At 44.9% G+C, this 17482-nt stretch overlaps 1 protein-coding gene across 4 annotated transcripts in view; it reads right to left on the minus strand.

The window, feature by feature from the left end:
* The window catches only part of COLEC10 (collectin subfamily member 10), a 143158-nt gene that overhangs the window by 50209 nt on the left and 75467 nt on the right, over positions 1-17482 (minus strand). For all 4 annotated transcript variants that reach the window (XM_077268220.1, XM_077268218.1, XM_077268219.1 and 1 more), the window contains one exon: positions 599-670. In XM_077268220.1, the coding sequence (XP_077124335.1) occupies positions 599-670 (72 nt within the window). The remainder of the gene's footprint in view (positions 1-598; positions 671-17482) is intronic.

The following is a 17482-nucleotide window of genomic DNA, read 5'->3' on the forward strand; positions in this document are numbered from 1 at the left end:
TGTAAGCTTCAGCCCAGGAGAGGAATTGCATTAGGTTAGGTTCTCAGCAAAGAGAATCACCTTATCATGGCTGTTGGGCACACACGAATTGGCGAATTGATGAGCTAAGTATTCTCATTTCTTCCTATTTTCTAGAGTAGTAATGCAATTCAAATGTCATATATTTCATGTTCTCCTGGTATAGCGCTAAAGAGTGCAGCTTTATTTGTTGGTTAAATAAGGAGATCTTGACCTTCAAGAATATGCTTGACAAGGAGGAACATTGACATTTCTTGTTACTTTTGTTATATGTGGACCATGGGAGGGAGGTGTATGAGGAGGCAGGATTTTTTGGGATATGCATTTGGGAGCTATGCAGGTCGGTTTCCAGTCCTTCCTCAATGATTCTAGGATGAACAATAAAGAAATGATAGGGTAGATAAGGTATACCAGAGAAAATAGGTCACTGCCTTTCTCAAAACCAACACTCTTGTCCTCTGTTGATGTATCAGTTACTTTCTCTGATCAATCAGCACAAATATTTATTGTAGGAATAAAACATCAAAATAGTTACCAGAAACATATAAAATTTATACAATAGAATAAACCAGTTACTTACCCTTCAAACCCTTGGGACCTTCCTTTCCTAGTTTTCCAGTTACACCTGTGTCACCTTTTTCACCAATGTCACCTGTAAAATGGAGAGACAAGTTGTAAAGTTTTCATTTTGGGACCCAAGATCTTTAAAATCTTTGTACACCTTTTGCGCAGACTTTTTTTTTAATTCTTTGTTTCCTAAATGGAAAGCTACAGGGTGTCTGTCACAAAAAAACTCCATTTACACCATTCTTAGCCCGCCCTTATAACAATCATTTACTTATTTAGTTTACATAAAACCCATTTTATTAGATATATAAATAACTGAACCGTCGTGTACTTTTGTCTTAGCCAATGGCACTTTTTTTTCATTTTTACAATTTAGTTTCATTAAAACCTATTGCACTCTTCGGCTTTTACACTCTTTTTGCCCTGCACATTCCATGTCGATGTATTTTGTGCCCATAAATCAGCTTAGAAGGAGCTCGGGAAAACAAAAAATAAAAACAGATAAAATAGTTAAAAACTCTCAAATTGGACTATCAGAATAAACTCACTGACAGATTCTCAGTGAACCCATTTTTGCAGCCAGCAACAGACAATGCAACACAGAGGTTATAGAAGGCAAACAGTGCAACATTTTTAAAGGTAATCTGTCAGCGGGTTTTTTCTACCCCTTTTGAGAGCAGCATGATATAGGGATACATACCCTGATTTCAGTGATGTATCACTGATTTTACTGGGTGACGAAGGGTAGCGATGAAGTGCGCGTCGGGGCTGGAGCCATCCCAGCAGGAGGATCATATGGGTGAATATCATTAGTTTATTCTCTTTTTATGCTGCTCTTTTACTAATCTTGCCTAGCTATATTCCATTACAACTTGGGCTGGCATGTGACCCTCTTAGTAATATTCTTTTTCCACTATGTATTCATTCATGTTCGTTGGATATATGAGCCCTTGCAGCATTCCAGATTCTGTAAAGACATATTGTGTTCACCCTCTCATGTAACAATGTCCCACATCCTGTAATAATGTCCCCAATCCTGGCTCCTTCCTGTAATATTAATGTCCTCCATCCTGGCCCATTCTTGTTCTAGTTTCCTCCATCCTGGGCCCCTTTCAGGTATAATGTCCTTCATCCTGTGCCCCTTCCTGATATAATGTCTCCCTTTTCTGGTATAATGTCCTTCAATCTGGGACCCTTCCTGGTATAATGTCTTCTTTTCTTGGTATAATGTCCTCCATGCTAGTCCCCTTCCTGGTATCATGTCTCCTTTTTCTGCTATAATGTCCTTCAATCTGGGTCCTTCCTGGTATAATGTCTCCCTTTCCAGGTATAATGTCTTCCATCCTAGGCCCCTGGTATAATGTCCTCCATGATAGGCCCATTTCTGGTATCATGTCTCCCTTTTCTGGTATAATGTCCTTCAATCTGGGTCCCTTCCTGATATCATTTCTACCTTTCCTGGTATAATGTCTTCCATCCTAGGCCCCTTCCTGGTATAATGTCCTCCATTATGGTATACTTCCTCGTATAATACTCCTCTTCTGGTAATAATGTCCTTGTTCTGCTGCTCTTGTCCAACAAATGTAAAAAAAATTAAACAATTTTACTCACCTTCCTCTGCTCCCAAAACATGCAGGGTCCTATTTTAAAGCTGGTGCAGAAGTGACTTGAACGATGATGTGCCAGCGACTTGACCGCCGAAGTATACTGCCAGGCTATGATTGGCCAGCGTCATATATTGCTGTGTGGGTGTAAGAGGATGATCCGGACTGGGGTTGCCTCTTTGGCACTGATGCTGGAACTATCAGGACTGTTACCATTGTTGCACGGGGGAAAGCTTTCTAGACCGGACCGACCTTTGCACTTGTCAGGGGGGCAGGTCAGGTATAAAAGGGGCTGCGAGTGGGACAGAGTCAGTAGTTTCGGCGGGAAGACTGAGTGCACAGCAGGGTGAGGTGCAGGCCTCGAGAGCACAGTATCTCGTGAGCAAATGCCCACCTAGAGACTTCCCAGGAATCATGTCCTCTGTACCCAGATGACAGACTACTACCTGCCCGACGTTCCCCGTACTGGGAAGTGAATCATACGTGAGACCCGTTACTGCTGCGTGCGCGCGCCTTAGTTCAGCACAAGGGACTGAGTCAGATCTTACCGACCCCTTACCCAACTTGTGCAACACAGACGCTCTGCCCTCATCGAGGAACTGGACCCCCGTCCACCCAGGACCACTCCGAGACATCACGTGCCGCTGTTGTCGGTGCCAACGTTGGAGACCGAGGAGCTGCAATCAAGAAGCCAACAGACCGATAGATCTGAAAACACAGTAGTTTGACAATAAATGGCTTCACCCAATCACTAACCATGAGTGGAGAAAAGTTTTTTCTCTGAAAAATGGCCAAGAAAGCAAAAATTCTGCCGGGGTGTGTAAACTTTTGAGCACAACTGTATGTCTATGCAAGGGATGTGGAGCTATAAAGATGACTACTATAAAGATATGTTCAGAAATACAACATTGTAAAGCTGTTTAGATAAAAGGGTGCGCATTGCCTTTAAGGCTGGAGTAGCACCTTGTGCCTTTAGATGTCCAACGCTGGCATCTCTGACGGTCCGTAGGCTAGACACAATGCTACACTGTGAATCATCGCGTTCTCCTTTGTGACATAAACACTGACTTCTATAAGAGATGTTGTTATTTTAGAAGGAAAGCACCTGAAATGTTCTATTTTTACGATAGGCTCATGGATGAAGTAATCTAAACATTTGGGGATTTTTTTTTTCCGAAATCTTTATTCACAAGATAGAACACAATGGTTTTCCTCATTATGGGAAAACAAAAACAATTATAAAAGAAAAAAGTTTAAGTAAATTTGATAGAAATTTGAAGAATGTGTTTCTGGTAAATATGTTATTCCAGGAGGTAATCCACCATATCCTGAGAAGACGGAATGATTCATCATAAATACCACAAAGCCGTCTTCTGGAAAGAAAGGGCAATGCTAATCTGCACAGGCACTAGATAATGGCCCTGGCCGAGTTAGTGTAAGGGGGTACGGAGGCTAGTTCATGCCTCACACTCCTTGATTATGTCCCTAAGAAGCTGGTATATATAATCTGTCTTATAACATTGTCATGTTGTGTCATGTATTGGATAAATATATATATTCTTGCGTTAAACAGACATAGGGAAAGTGTAGGATGTAGATTTAGCCCACTAGGGGGAGGGCACAATAGAGTAAGATAGGAGTAGGTTAGACCAATAGGATTTAATGAGTTAGAAGGGGCCAACTGGGATAGTTGGGGAGCTTCCTGGAGTTAGTCAGTAACGGCTGGCAGCCAGGACAGGAGAGTTGTGTCCCGTAACGTTTAAGCTGGGGAGCTCAGCCATCCAGGGCCTGGAGCTAACAGTCACACAGCAGTGGAGGAATACAGGGCAGCATCAAGATGGTAGCAGCTAACTTCATGGGAACAACCCTAAAAGTCCGGGGTCTACAACCTAGCAAGGAATGGAGGAGCCATACTTCTACTTCACCTCTATAGAGGGGAGCTGGCGGGGGACCCCTGAAGCTGGTTAGTATGACCAGTCAGGAAGCTGCGGTACTGAAGGTGACGGTACGGCCCTGCAAAATTCCTGGAGGAGTGAGGGACAGCACAGAGAACGGAATGGTGATATTCTGCGACGAATCTTGTGCTATTTCTGAGACTAAACTGGATTAGCTGAGTAAAATTGTTTTGCTGAAGATGAATCTTGACTCTGACTGTCATTGCATGGTATTAAAGGAAAAGGACTCCCGGCAGTGTGAAATGGACCCTGACTTGCAAGTGAGTGAATTACCGAGTGTTAATAGAGCGGAGGGCCAGTGTGTGCCAGTGCTGCCACTCTCAACCACGACTACCCCCCTGGCCTCCGCTTCATTGGTATGACTGATGCTGTAATTACAACTCCAATTCCCACCAAAAAAGTTGAGATGCTGTACATAACGGAAAGAAAGCAAGAATACAATGACCTGGAAATCTCCATTTTTTATTCACAGCAGAACACAGAGCACAGATCAGAAGGTGAACGTTGGCCATTTTTCCATTTTCCCTGTCAATGTGAAAAAAAATTAACTTGATAGCAGCAACTCATCTCAAAAAAGATGTGGTTCAGGAGAGTTCATTGAGACATCAACAGTGTCAGAGTGATTGCAACCAGACTTGGAAGAAGATCCCTGAAAAGATCTTACCATGTCAGAAAGTTCTCTTTGCAGGTGGTTATGAGACATGGCCAAGGCCCTATGTTCCACAGACAGATCCTGCATCATTTGTGTCAAACTAGCTATTTGACCACCAAGGAACGGAGCGGATCCATAGAAAGCAGAGCAGAGAAAAAAAACCTGTCTGTTTCTGGTCAATTATAATGTCATGCTGCTGCAATGCGGTAGGTGCAGGCTTGACTAGATGGCAGTAGAGAGGAAGCAGGTCTGCACCGAAACAGAGCTGACCTGCAGTGCAGCAGTGAGGCTACCACAGGTGGCAGCAGAATAGTCAAACAAACCGGGTCAAATCCTAGACTGTAGCGCAGTACCAAAGGAATAAGCAAACTCACGGTCAGAGACAAGCCAGGGGGTTCGTAACGGTCAGGTGAAGATAAGACAAAGGACAGAAACAGGTCAGGATACAAGCCAAGTCAAAACCAGGAGGTCTGCACACTAAAGGGAAACACTGAATCAAGATAGGAACAGGGGAAAACAGAGGCATGAATTCAGGCAGCAAACGCAGCAGGATCAATCAGAGTCAGCTACATCAGCACTACGCAAAAACTATAACTGAAAAGATCTGCAGAACACAATGGGGATAAATAGCAAACCTGAGACCAGACTGAGGCTGAGAAAAGTTAACCCCTGACATGTTCAGACCAGGAAAAGTGATCATGTCAAAACCCGGTCTGAATCATGACAGTGATTTTTTTTTTTTTACGTTTTTGAGCTTTTGTTTTTACCTCTCCTTCCAAGAGCCACAATTTTTTTTTAGCTTTTGTGTCGACATAACGGTATGAAGTCTTATTTTCTGTGGAATGAGTTGCAGTAAAGAATGACACCATTCACTTTCCCATTCAATGGAATGAAAAATGATAAAACAATTCCAAGTGAGGTAAAATATAGAGATGAACCGATCTTATGAAATTCAAATTTTCCAACTTTGTCATATTTCCCCAAAAATTCAATTTATGGCAAAAAAAATTGTACAAATCACAATACCCCACTGACCATAAGAGCTTACACTCTACAGGAGAGAGAGAGAGGATCCCACTGATCATAAGAGCTTAAACGCTACAGGATAAAGAGAGGACCCCACTGACCATAAAAGTTTACACTTTATATGAGAGAGAGAGGACCTCTCTGATCATAAGAGCTTACACTCTACAGGAGAGGGGACCCCGCTGACCATAAGAGCTTACACTCTACAGGAGAGAGAGGACCCCGCCGAGCATTAAAGTTTACACTCTACAGGAGAGAGAGGATCCCACTGAGCATAAGAGCTTACACTCTACAGGAGGGAGAGGACCCCACTGTCCATAAGAGCTTACACTCTACAGGAGAGAGAGAGGACACCACTGACTATAAGAGCTTACACTCTACAGGAGAGAGAGAGGACCCCACTGACCATAAGAGCTTACACTCTACAGGAGAGAGAGGACCCCACTGACCATAAGAGCTTACACTCTACAGGAGTGAGGACCCCGCTGACCATAAGAGCTTACACTCTACAGGAGAGAGAGGACCCCGCTGACCATAAGAGCTTACACTCTACAGGAGAGAGAGAGGACCCCACTGACCATAAGAGCTTACACTCTACAGGAGAGAGGACCCCACTGACCATAAGAGCTTACACTCTACAGGAGAGAGAGGATCCCACTGACCATAAGAACTTATACTCTACAGGAGAGAGAGGACCCCACTGACCATAAGAGCTTACACTCTACAGGAGAGAGAGGACCCCGCTGTCCATAAGAGCTTACACTCTACAGGAGAGAGAGAGGACACCACTGACTATAAGAGCTTACACTCTACAGGAGAGAGAGAGGACCCCACTGACCATAAGAGCTTACACTCTACAGGAGAGAGAGGACCCCACTGACCATAAGAGCTTACACTCTACAGGAGAGAGAGGACCCCACTGACCATAAGAACTTATACTCTACAGGAGAGAGAGGACCCCACTGACCATAAAAGCTTACACTCTACAGGAGAGAGAGGACCCCACTGACCATAAGAGCTTACACTCTACAGGACAGAGAGGACCCCACTGACCATAAGAGCTTACACTCTACGGGAGAGAGGACCCCACTGACCATAAGAGCTTACACTCTACAGGAGAGAGAGACTTACCCAGTGACATTGGAGATGGAAAATGACTCTGGCATACAAACTGTGCTCCACTGGCAACTGCTGAGCTGTGATGGCCGAGGTACTGACTACCATTGTACGAGGTGTGATAAACCGCTAAATGTCATAGCTGCAGGGCATTATGGGAAAGCCCACGAGGCTACGAAAAATGACATTAGCCCATTTTATGACCCTTAAGCAGTTTGGGTAATGGTTCTGGTCGAGTTATCAATTTTTGGGGGGGTAATCACAAATCAAATCTCAAAATGTGCTTACTAGCTACGCTCGCTGCTGTTAAAGGCAGGTGCTGGTACCTGCCCTATATAGAGCTAGCTCCAATCAGTGCTGTTTATCCCTTTAGATTCTGATACCTTTATTTAGGCTGTTAGATGGGGATGGTCACCCATCGATCCTTTCCCAAATCCCAATGGTGCTGACATGGCAGCTTTAGACCTACTGTAGGGCCCCAACATGCCACAATGAAATCATGAATTTGATATTATACTGCTAAACTAATATTGCAAGTTGAAGTTCCGCAAAAAGGAAAAAAGATAAATGTAAACAGTGTGTATATATATATATATATATATATATATATATATATATATATATATATATAATACACAATTTTAAATCTTTCCACCTTTCCAATTTGATAGAAAAAAAAAAAGAAATAAGAAACAAAACATATTTGGCATCACCATGTGTTGGGTGTCGAGTTCCGGCCACTGCACAGGGGTAATCTCGAACCATGTCCGCTGCGGTCTCCCATTCTCCTCCAGCTACAGTGGAGCCTGCTCAGCAGAGACTTCAATCCCAGGTTCTGGCTCAAGCTGATACTGTGCGCTTGGTTACTTCTGCCTTTCCAGGCTCAGCCTTTGTAGCCAGCACTGATCAGCAGTGAGCAGACATTCCAGGGACTAAGTCCTGCTTTTCTCCTACTGAGCATGCCCACGGGACGACCTCCCATTGGAGGTCGGGGGTCACATGCTCAGGTCCTGTTGCGGCTCCTATTGGACCATCAGGAAGGTCCCAGAGCGCTACTGCTATAAAAGGTTTGCATGGCCTCTCGGCCATGCGCTAGTGTAAACTTGTGTGTGTGGATGTATTCCTGTTGATAAAAAGAGAAATGATCCAGCTGGAGGTGGAGGCAGTTCAGACTTTGTGAGACTTTATTAGACAACTAAAGCAATAAATAGTTCTTCAACAAGAAAAATGTTTACATAGCAAACACCTGGCACACCAGTGAGGATGATCAACGCGTTTCAACTATGAAGTCTTACTCATGATCATGAACTGCCTCCACCTCCAGCTGGATCATTTCTCTTTTTGTCTTCATTTGCTGTGGGTGCTCACCCCGAACCGTGCTGGGCGTTGGCAGGTCTGGGGATTTCGTCTAAGACCGGCAAGCTGACTACATTCCTTTTTTCTTTTGCTATTCCTGTCGATGGATGAAAGCTCCTAATCATTCCCATCCCTAGAGTTGTTGTCTGCTCGCGATTGATATAGCTACCTAGCGCCTGATATCCTGCACATTAGCACAAGATACTTAATCTAGTTAGCAGCGACCGCCAGAGCGGTGCCGTGCGCAGATAGTGCGCTTTCTTGACCCTAGTTAGGGTGGTTAGTGGCATCCGCCAGAGCGGCACTGCACACACTCTTGTGTGGTAAATGTTTACTTTAGTTGATTCCCAGGCACCACAGTAGCGGTTTCGAGCGCAAGAGGTCTCGAGGGACTGTGACCCTGAGTCTTGGGGCAGAGTTCTGTCTCGCCTTGCTTGCGCTCTCTGTGTGGTATCACGGCCCTGTGACGCTACAGGGTTTGCTTCCTTCATACCGGGTGAAGCTAACCCGTGTGTGTACTCACATTATACCGCCATATAGTCCGCCATTACCAAGCAGCTGGTGTATTAGCGGCACGGTGGACCCCGGACTACGAACGCACCTTATATCCTCTCTAATTATTATTTGGTGCGTTCCGCCAGTCCTAACACCATGTTCATGAAGGTCTAATCTTCCAGAATGTACAGTTATTTAACCCATGTGATAAACTGATTAAGAAAAATTCCTCTCAATAAAAATTGGAAAAATGCGATCAAAAAGTCATACGCCCTTTAAATAATAATAATTACTGCTTGTAACGCCAAAATTCAAGCCCTCCTACAGTTCCATCAACCGAAATGATTAAAAAAAAAAAAGATGTGGGTCTCAGTAAATGGCAATACAGACCAACTTACGATATTCTATTTCCTTCGGTACATCCATGACTTTGCTTAACTGAAGCATTTGTTACACTTTTTCACGCAACTAAAAATATGTGTGACATCAGATAACCACTGACCAACTTTAAACATTTTTTTTTTTTAAATTGCAATTTTTGTGATAATCTGTCAGGAGATATTTATGTTATATGTGTCTTTAGGTGTTGTGAATTGCAGTCTGTCAAAGGTTTTGCTAACATGCCACAATAATGTATTGTATCGTGACAGTCACATCGCATCTGGTCTCTGATATCGGACACAATTGTAATGATCTGTAGAACCACTGTGTGTGGTTGACTAATTGCTCTAACAGCTCCTAGGAATACCACTCCTCCAGAGCCCCAAGACTTGACTCCATAACTGACGGAACAGTTGTGAACTCTGTTTTTGGGCTCCCTCTTGTGGTCACAAGTAGTACTGTGTGAGTGCTATCTTTGGGCTCCCTCTGGTGGCTCTTTGTGTCATTCTGCAGGTCTGTGGCTGGGATCAGCTGTCTCGTTATCCGTTAGTTGGTTTCCTATTTAGCTCACCTGGACTTTCAGTTGTTGCCTGCTGTCGATGTATTCAGTGCTATTTGGATCTCTCCTGATTATCTTCGTTATCAGTCTCTCCAAGAGAAGCTAAGTTTCTGTTTGTTTATTTTATGCTCATCAGTGTTCAATATGTTTCTTGGTTAATTATTTGTCCTTGTCCAGCTTGCTAATATGTGATTTCCTCGCTTGCTGGTAGCTCTAGGGGGCTGAGTTTCTCCCCTCACACCGTTAGTTGGTGTGGGGGTTCTTGTATTCTCAGCGTGGATATTTTGTATAGGGTTTTCTACTGACCGCACAGTTTCCTATCTGTCTTCTGCTATCTAGTATTAGCGGGCCTCATTTGCTGAATCTGTTTTAATTTCTACGTTTGTATTTTCCCCTTAACTCACCGTTATTATTTGTTGGGGGCTTTCTATATCTTTGGGGTTATTTCTATGAGGCAAGTGAGGTCTTTCTTTCTCTCTAGGGGTAGCTAGTTTCTCAGGCTGCGTCGAGACGTCCAGGAATTTAGGCACGTTCACCGGCTACCTTTAGTGTGTTTGGTTAGGATCAGGTTTGCGGTCAGTCCAGTTACCACCTCCCTAGAGCTCGTTCTATGTTCAGTAACTTAGCTAGTCTGTTCTGTGATCCTCAGCCACTAAGGATCATAACAGTACAGCAGGCCAAAAAGTGTTTAATGCATCGCAGAAGTGGGATAAGAGAAGCCCTGAGTACAATTTTTTTTTTCTCCCTTTGCTGCAGTCTGTCCAGCTTCTCTCATCCCCTTAATCTCTGGGTGGCTTTGAGTTCATGCAGACATGGATATTCAGAGTCTGACTTCTAGTGTGGATCATCTTGCTGCAAGGGTGCAAAGCATTCAGGATTTTGTTGTTCACAGTCCTATGTCAGAGCCAAAAATACCTATTCCTGAGTTGTTTTCTGGAGATAGATCTAGGTTTCTGAATTTTAAGAATAATTGTAAATTATTTCTTTCTTTGAGACCTCGTTCCTCTGGTGATTCCGCTCAGCAAGTTAAAATTGTTATCTCCTTGTTACGTGGTGACCCTCAAGATTGGGCTTTCTCCCTGGCGCCAGGAGATCCTGCATTGCTGAATGTGGATGCGTTTTTTCTGGCGCTTGGACTGCTTTATGAGGAACCTAATCTTGAGAACCAGGCAGAAAAGGCTTTGCTGGCCCTCTCTCAGGGTCAGGATGAAGCAGAGGTGTATTGTCAAAAATTTAGGAAATGGTCTGTGCTTACTCAATGGAATGAGTCTGCCCTGGCTGCAAATTTCAGAGAAGGTCTTTCTGAAACCATTAAGAATGTTATGGTGGGGTTCCCTGTTGTGATTCGGTTCGTGGGCTCCCCCGGTGGTCTCTTGTGGTACTGGTGTCCTGCAAGCTTTGCCTTCTCAGTTCACCTGTTCCTATCAGGATGTGGGAGTATCCTATTTAGCCTTGCTCCTCAGTCATTCTAATGCTGGCCATCAATGTATCCAGAGTGATTCTGTTGCATGTTCCTGCTCCCAGTTTTCTGCTCAGCTAAGTTGGACACTTTAGTCCTTAAGTCTATTTTTGTATGTTTTGTCCAGTTTGCACTTATGTGAATCTCTGCAGCTGGAAGCTCTTGTTGGGCTGAAATTACCACTCCAGTGGCATGAGTTGTCACATGAGTTAAGGTAATTTCAGGATGGTGTTTTGAAGGGTTTTGCAGCTGACCGCGAAGTCCTCTGTTGTATCTTTCTGCTATTTAGTTAGCGGGCCTCTCTGTGCTAAATCTGCTTTCATACTACGTGTGTCTTTTCATCTGCTCTCACCGTTATTATATGTGGGGGGCTGCTATCTCCTGTGGGGACATTCTCTGGAGGCAAGCCAGGACTGTGTTTTCTTCTACCAAGGGTAGTTAGTTCTCCGGCTGGCGCGCGGCATCTAGAGACAACGCAGGAATGCCCCCTGGCTACTTCTAGTGTGGTGTGTAGGTTTAGCATCGCGGTCAGCTCTAGTTTCCATCACCCGAGAGCTTGTCCGTTTATTCTATGCTTCTGATGTTTCCTTGCCATTGGAAACCATAACAGTATGGCCAGCCCAAATGTTTAATCTATAGGCTGAAGCAGGAGAGAAAAGGAACTGTGTGAAACCTTTTTTTTTTTTTTTTTTTTTTCCTTCCTCTGAAGTTGCACTCCAGCTCTAATTGCAGTCTCCTGTTTTCCTCTCCTCTTAACCCCTGAATGGCTCAGACTTTATCTGTTGAAATATGGATCCCCAGAGTCTAGCTACCAATTTGAATAATCTTGCCTCTAAAGTTCAGAATATACAAGATTTTTTGTTACATGCTCCTCGGTCTGAACCTAAAATTCCTATACCGGAGTTTTTTTCTGGAGATCGATCTTGTTTTCTAAATTTTAAATACAATTGTAAATTGTTTCTTTCGCTGAGATCTCATTCTGCTGGAGATCCTGCCCAGCAAGTAAAAATTGTTATTTCTTTACTGCGGGGTGACCCCCAAAATTGGGCATTTTCATTGGCACCAGGGGATCCTGCGTTGCTCAATGTGGATGCGTTTTTTCTGGCTTTGGGGTTGCTTTATGAGGAACCAAATTTGGAGATTCAGGCTGAGAAAGCCCTAATAGCCCTCTCTCAGGGGCAAGATGAAGCCGAAATATATTGCCAAAAATTTCGAAAATGGTCTGTGCTTACTCAGTGGAATGAGTGCGCTCTGGCGGCAATTTTCAGAGAAGGTCTCTCTGATGCTGTAAAAGACGTCATGGTGGGGTTTCCTGCGCCTACTGGTCTGAATGAGTCCATGACAATGGCAATTCAGATTGATCGGCGTTTACGGGAACGCAAACCTGTGCACCAGTTGGCGGTGTCTTCTGAAGAGGCACCACAGAGTATGCAATGTGATAGCTTTCTGTCCAGAAGCGAACGACAGATTTATAGGCGCAAAAATCATTTGTGCTTCTATTGTGGAAATTCTACTCATGTTATATCAGCATGCTCTAAACGAACAAAGAAAGTTGATAAATCCTCTGCTATTGGCACTTTGCAGTCCAAGTTTATTTTGTCTGTAACTCTAATTTGTTCGTTATCTTCTATTGTTGCGGATGCGTATGTGGATTCTGGCGCCGCTTTGAGTCTTATGGATTGGTCCTTTGCCAGGCGCTGTGGGTTTGATCTAGAGCCTCTGGAAGTTCCTATACCTTTAAAGGGTATTGATTCTACACCATTGGCTAGTAATAAACCACAATACTGGACACAAGTGACTATGCGTATGACTCCAGACCATCAAGAGGTGATTCGCTTCCTTGTACTGTATAATCTACATGATGTGTTGGTGCTGGGATTGCCATGGTTGCAAACTCATAACCCAGTCCTTGACTGGAAAACAATGTCTGTACTAAGCTGGGGATGTCAGGGAAATCATGGGGACACATCTTTGGTCTCCATTGCTTCATCTATTCCCTCTGAAATTCCTGAGTTTTTGTCTGATTATCGTGAGGTTTTTGAGGAATCTACTCTTAATTCTCTTCCTCCTCACAGAGATTGCGATTGCGCCATAGATTTGATCCCTGGCAGTAAATTTCCTAAGGGTCGTCTCCTCTTGGAGCGGGGTTCTTTTTCGTAGCTAAAAGCGATGGTTCTTTGAGACCTTGTATTGATTATAGACTCTTGAATAAGATCACAGTCAAGTATCAGTATCCTTTGCCATTGCTGACAGATTTATTTGCTCGCATTGAGGGGGCGAAGTGGTTCTCTAAGATTGATCTTCGCGGTGCGTATAATTTGGTGCGAATTAAGCAGGGGGATGAGTGGAAAACCGCATTTAATACGCCCGAGGGCCATTTTGAGTATTTGGTGATGCCTTTTGGTCTGTCAAATGCCCCTTCGGTCTTTCAGTCTTTTATGCACAATATTTTCCGTGAATATCTGGATAAATTTATGATTGTGTATTTGGACGATATCTTGATTTTTTCGGATGACTGGGAATCTCATGTTCAACAAGTTAGGAGGGTTTTTCAGGTTTTGCGGACCAATTCTCTGTTTGTTAAAGGTTCAAAGTGTGTTTTTGGGGTTCAGAAGATTTCTTTTTTGGGGTACATTTTTTCCCCCTCTTCTATTGAGATGGATCCTGTGAAGGTTCGGGCTATTTGTGACTGGACGCAACCGACTTCTCTTAAGGGCCTTCAGAAATTTTTGGGCTTTGCTAACTTTTATCGTCGATTCATAACTGGTTTTTCTAGCGTTGTCAGGCCTTTGACTGATTTGACTAAAAAGGGTGCTGATGTTGCAGATTGGTCTCCTGCTGCTGTGGAGGCCTTTCGGGAGCTTAAGCGCCGTTTTTCTTCTGCTCCGGTGTTGTGCCAGCCTGATGTTTGTCTTCCTTTTCAGGTGGAAGTTGATGCTTCCGAGATCGGAGCGGGGGCGGTTTTGTCGCAGAAAAGTTCAGATTGTTCAGTGATGAGACCTTGTGCGTTCTTTTCTCGAAAATTTTCGCCCGCCGAGCGAAATTATGACGTCGGTAATCGGGAGCTTTTGGCGATGAAGTGGGCATTCGAGGAGTGGCGTCATTGGCTTGAGGGTGCTAAACATCAGGTGGTGGTCTTGACTGATCACAAAAATTTGATTTATCTTGAGTCGGCCAGACGTCTGAATCCTAGACAGGCGCGCTGGTCGTTGTTTTTCTCCCGGTTTAATTTTGTGGTTTCGTATCTGCCAGGTACTAAGAATGTGAAGGCGGATGCCCTTTCTAGGAGTTTTGAACCTGATTCCCCTGGTGATTCTAAACCTACGGGTATACTTAAGGATGGGGTGATATTGTCTGCTGTCTTCCCAGACCTGCGACGTGCTTTACAAGAGTTTCAGGCGGATCGGCCTGATCATTGTCCGCCTGGTAGATTGTTTGTGCCGGATGAGTGGACCAATAGAGTCATCTCGGAGGTTCATTCTTCTGCGTTGGCAGGTCATCCGGGAATTTTTGGTACCAGAGATTTGGTGGCTAGGTCCTTCTGGTGGCCTTCCCTGTCTCGGGACGTGCGTTGTCATGAATCCCAATGGCTAGGGATAACAAGGGACAAGCAAAGTAATACAAAATATCGGACGAGCTCTAGGGTGATGGAACCTGGGCTGACCGCTGCCCTACGCCTGACAAACGCAACTAGAGTGTTATGACCCCAATGGCGAGGGTCTCAGAGGAACGTGGAAGTCTGCAGAATACAAAAATCCAGCTCATAGGGCAGTGGTAACTGGGTTGACCATATATCTACTCCTAACGCCAACACTAGAAGTAGCCGGGGATCATTCCTACGTTGATTCTAGATGACACGCACCAGCCGGAGAATCTAGCTACCCCTAACTAACGACCCAGGTGCGGATAAAAGGAATGACAGAAAAACCAGAGTCAAAAAACTAGTAACCACTAGAGGGAGCAAAAAGCAAATTCACAACAGTACCCCCCCCTTAGTGAGGGGTCACCGAACCCTCACCACGACCACCAGGGCGATCAGGATGAGCGGCATGAAAGGCACGAACTAAATCGGCCGCATGAACATCAGAGGCGACCACCCAGGAATTATCCTCCTGACCATAGCCCTTCCACTTGACCAGGTACTGAAGCCTCCGCCTGGAGAGGCGAGAATCCAAGATCTTCTCCACCACGTACTCCAACTCGCCCTCAACCAACACCGGAGCAGGAGGCTCAGCAGAAGGAACTACAGGCACAATGTACCGCCGCAACAAGGACCTATGAAATACATTGTGAATAGCAAACGACACAGGAAGATCCAGACGAAAAGATACAGGATTAAGGATTTCCAATATCTTGTAAGGCCCAATAAAACGAGGTTTAAATTTGGGAGAGGAGACCTTCATAGGAACAAAGCGGGAAGAAAGCCATACCAAATCCCCAACGCGTAGTCGGGGACCCACACCGCGGCGGCGGTTGGCAAAGCGCTGAGCCTTCTCCTGTGACAACTTCAAGTTGTCCACCACATGATTCCAGATCTGCTGCAACCTATCCACCACGGAATCTACCCCAGGACAGTCAGAAGGCTCCACATGACCCGAAGAAAAGCGAGGATGGAAACCAGAGTTGCAGAAAAAAGGCGAAACCAAGGTGGCGGAACTAGCCCGATTATTAAGGGCAAACTCAGCCAACGGCAAGAATGTCACCCAATCGTCCTGATCAGCAGAGACAAAACACCTCAAATAAGCCTCCAAAGTCTGATTGGTTCGCTCCGTCTGTCCATTAGTCTGAGGATGGAAAGCAGACGAAAACGACAAATCAATGCCCATCCTACTACAAAAGGATCGCCAGAACCTGGAAACGAACTGGGATCCTCTGTCTGACACAATATTCTCAGGGATGCCGTGCAAACGAACCACGTTCTGGAAAAACACAGGAACCAGATCGGAAGAGGAAGGCAGCTTAGGCAAAGGAACCAAATGGACCATCTTGGAGAAGCGATCACATATCACCCAGATAACGGACATGCCCTGAGATAGCGGAAGATCAGAAATGAAATCCATGGAGATATGTGTCCAAGGTCTCTTCGGGACAGGCAAGGGCAAGAGCAAACCGCTGGCACGAGAACAGCAAGGCTTAGCTCGAGCACAAGTCCCACAGGACTGCACAAATGACCGCACATCCCTTGACAAGGAAGGCCACCAAAAGGACCTGGCCACCAGATCTCTGGTGCCAAAAATTCCCGGGTGACCTGCCAACACCGAGGAATGAACCTCGGAAATGACTCTGCTGGTCCACTTATCCGGGACAAACAGTCTGTCAGGTGGACAAGACTCAGGCCTATCAGCCTGAAATCTCTGCAACACACGTCGCAGATCCGGAGAAATAGCTGACAAGATAACTCCATCTTTAAGAATACCAACAGGATCAGCGACTCCAGGAGCATCAGGCACAAAACTCCTAGAAAGAGCATCGGCCTTCACATTCTTTGAACCTGGTAAATACGAGACAACAAAATCAAAGCGGGAGAAAAACAATGACCAGCGGGCCTGTCTCGGATTAAGGCGTTTAGCAGACTCGAGATACATCAGATTTTTGTGATCAGTCAATACCACCACACGATGCTTAGCACCCTCGAGCCAATGACGCCACTCCTCAAATGCCCATTTCATGGCCAACAACTCCCGATTGCCCACATCATAATTTCGCTCGGCAGGCGAAAACTTCCTAGAGAAAAAGGCACAAGGTTTCATAACAGAGCAACCAGGGCCTCTCTGCGACAAAACGGCCCCTGCCCCAATCTCCGAAGCATCCACCTCAACCTGAAAGGGAAGTGAGACGTCAGGCTGGCACAAAACAGGCGCTGAAGTAAACCGGCGTTTCAGCTCCTGGAAAGCCTCCACGGCAGCAGGAGCCCAGTTATCTACATCGGAGCCCTTCTTGGTCATATCCGTCAAAGGTTTCACAATGCTAGAAAAATTAGCGATAAAACGACGGTAGAAGTTAGCGAAGCCCAAGAACTTCTGAAGACTCTTAACTGACGAGGGCTGAGTCCAATCAAGAATAGCTCGGACCTTGACTGGGTCCATCTCCACAGCAGAAGGGGAAAAAATGAACCCCAAAAAGGGAACCTTCTGTACACCAAAGAGACACTTTGAGCCCTTGACAAACAAAGAATTTTCACGCAAAATTTTAAAGACCAACCTGACCTGCTCCACATGCGAATCCCAATTATCAGAAAAAACCAAAATATCATCCAGATAAACAATCAAAAATTTATCCAGATACTTCCGGAAA

Source organism: Ranitomeya variabilis, chromosome 6 (assembly GCF_051348905.1).
Source record: "Ranitomeya variabilis isolate aRanVar5 chromosome 6, aRanVar5.hap1, whole genome shotgun sequence".
Taxonomy (NCBI): Eukaryota; Metazoa; Chordata; class Amphibia; order Anura; family Dendrobatidae; genus Ranitomeya; species Ranitomeya variabilis.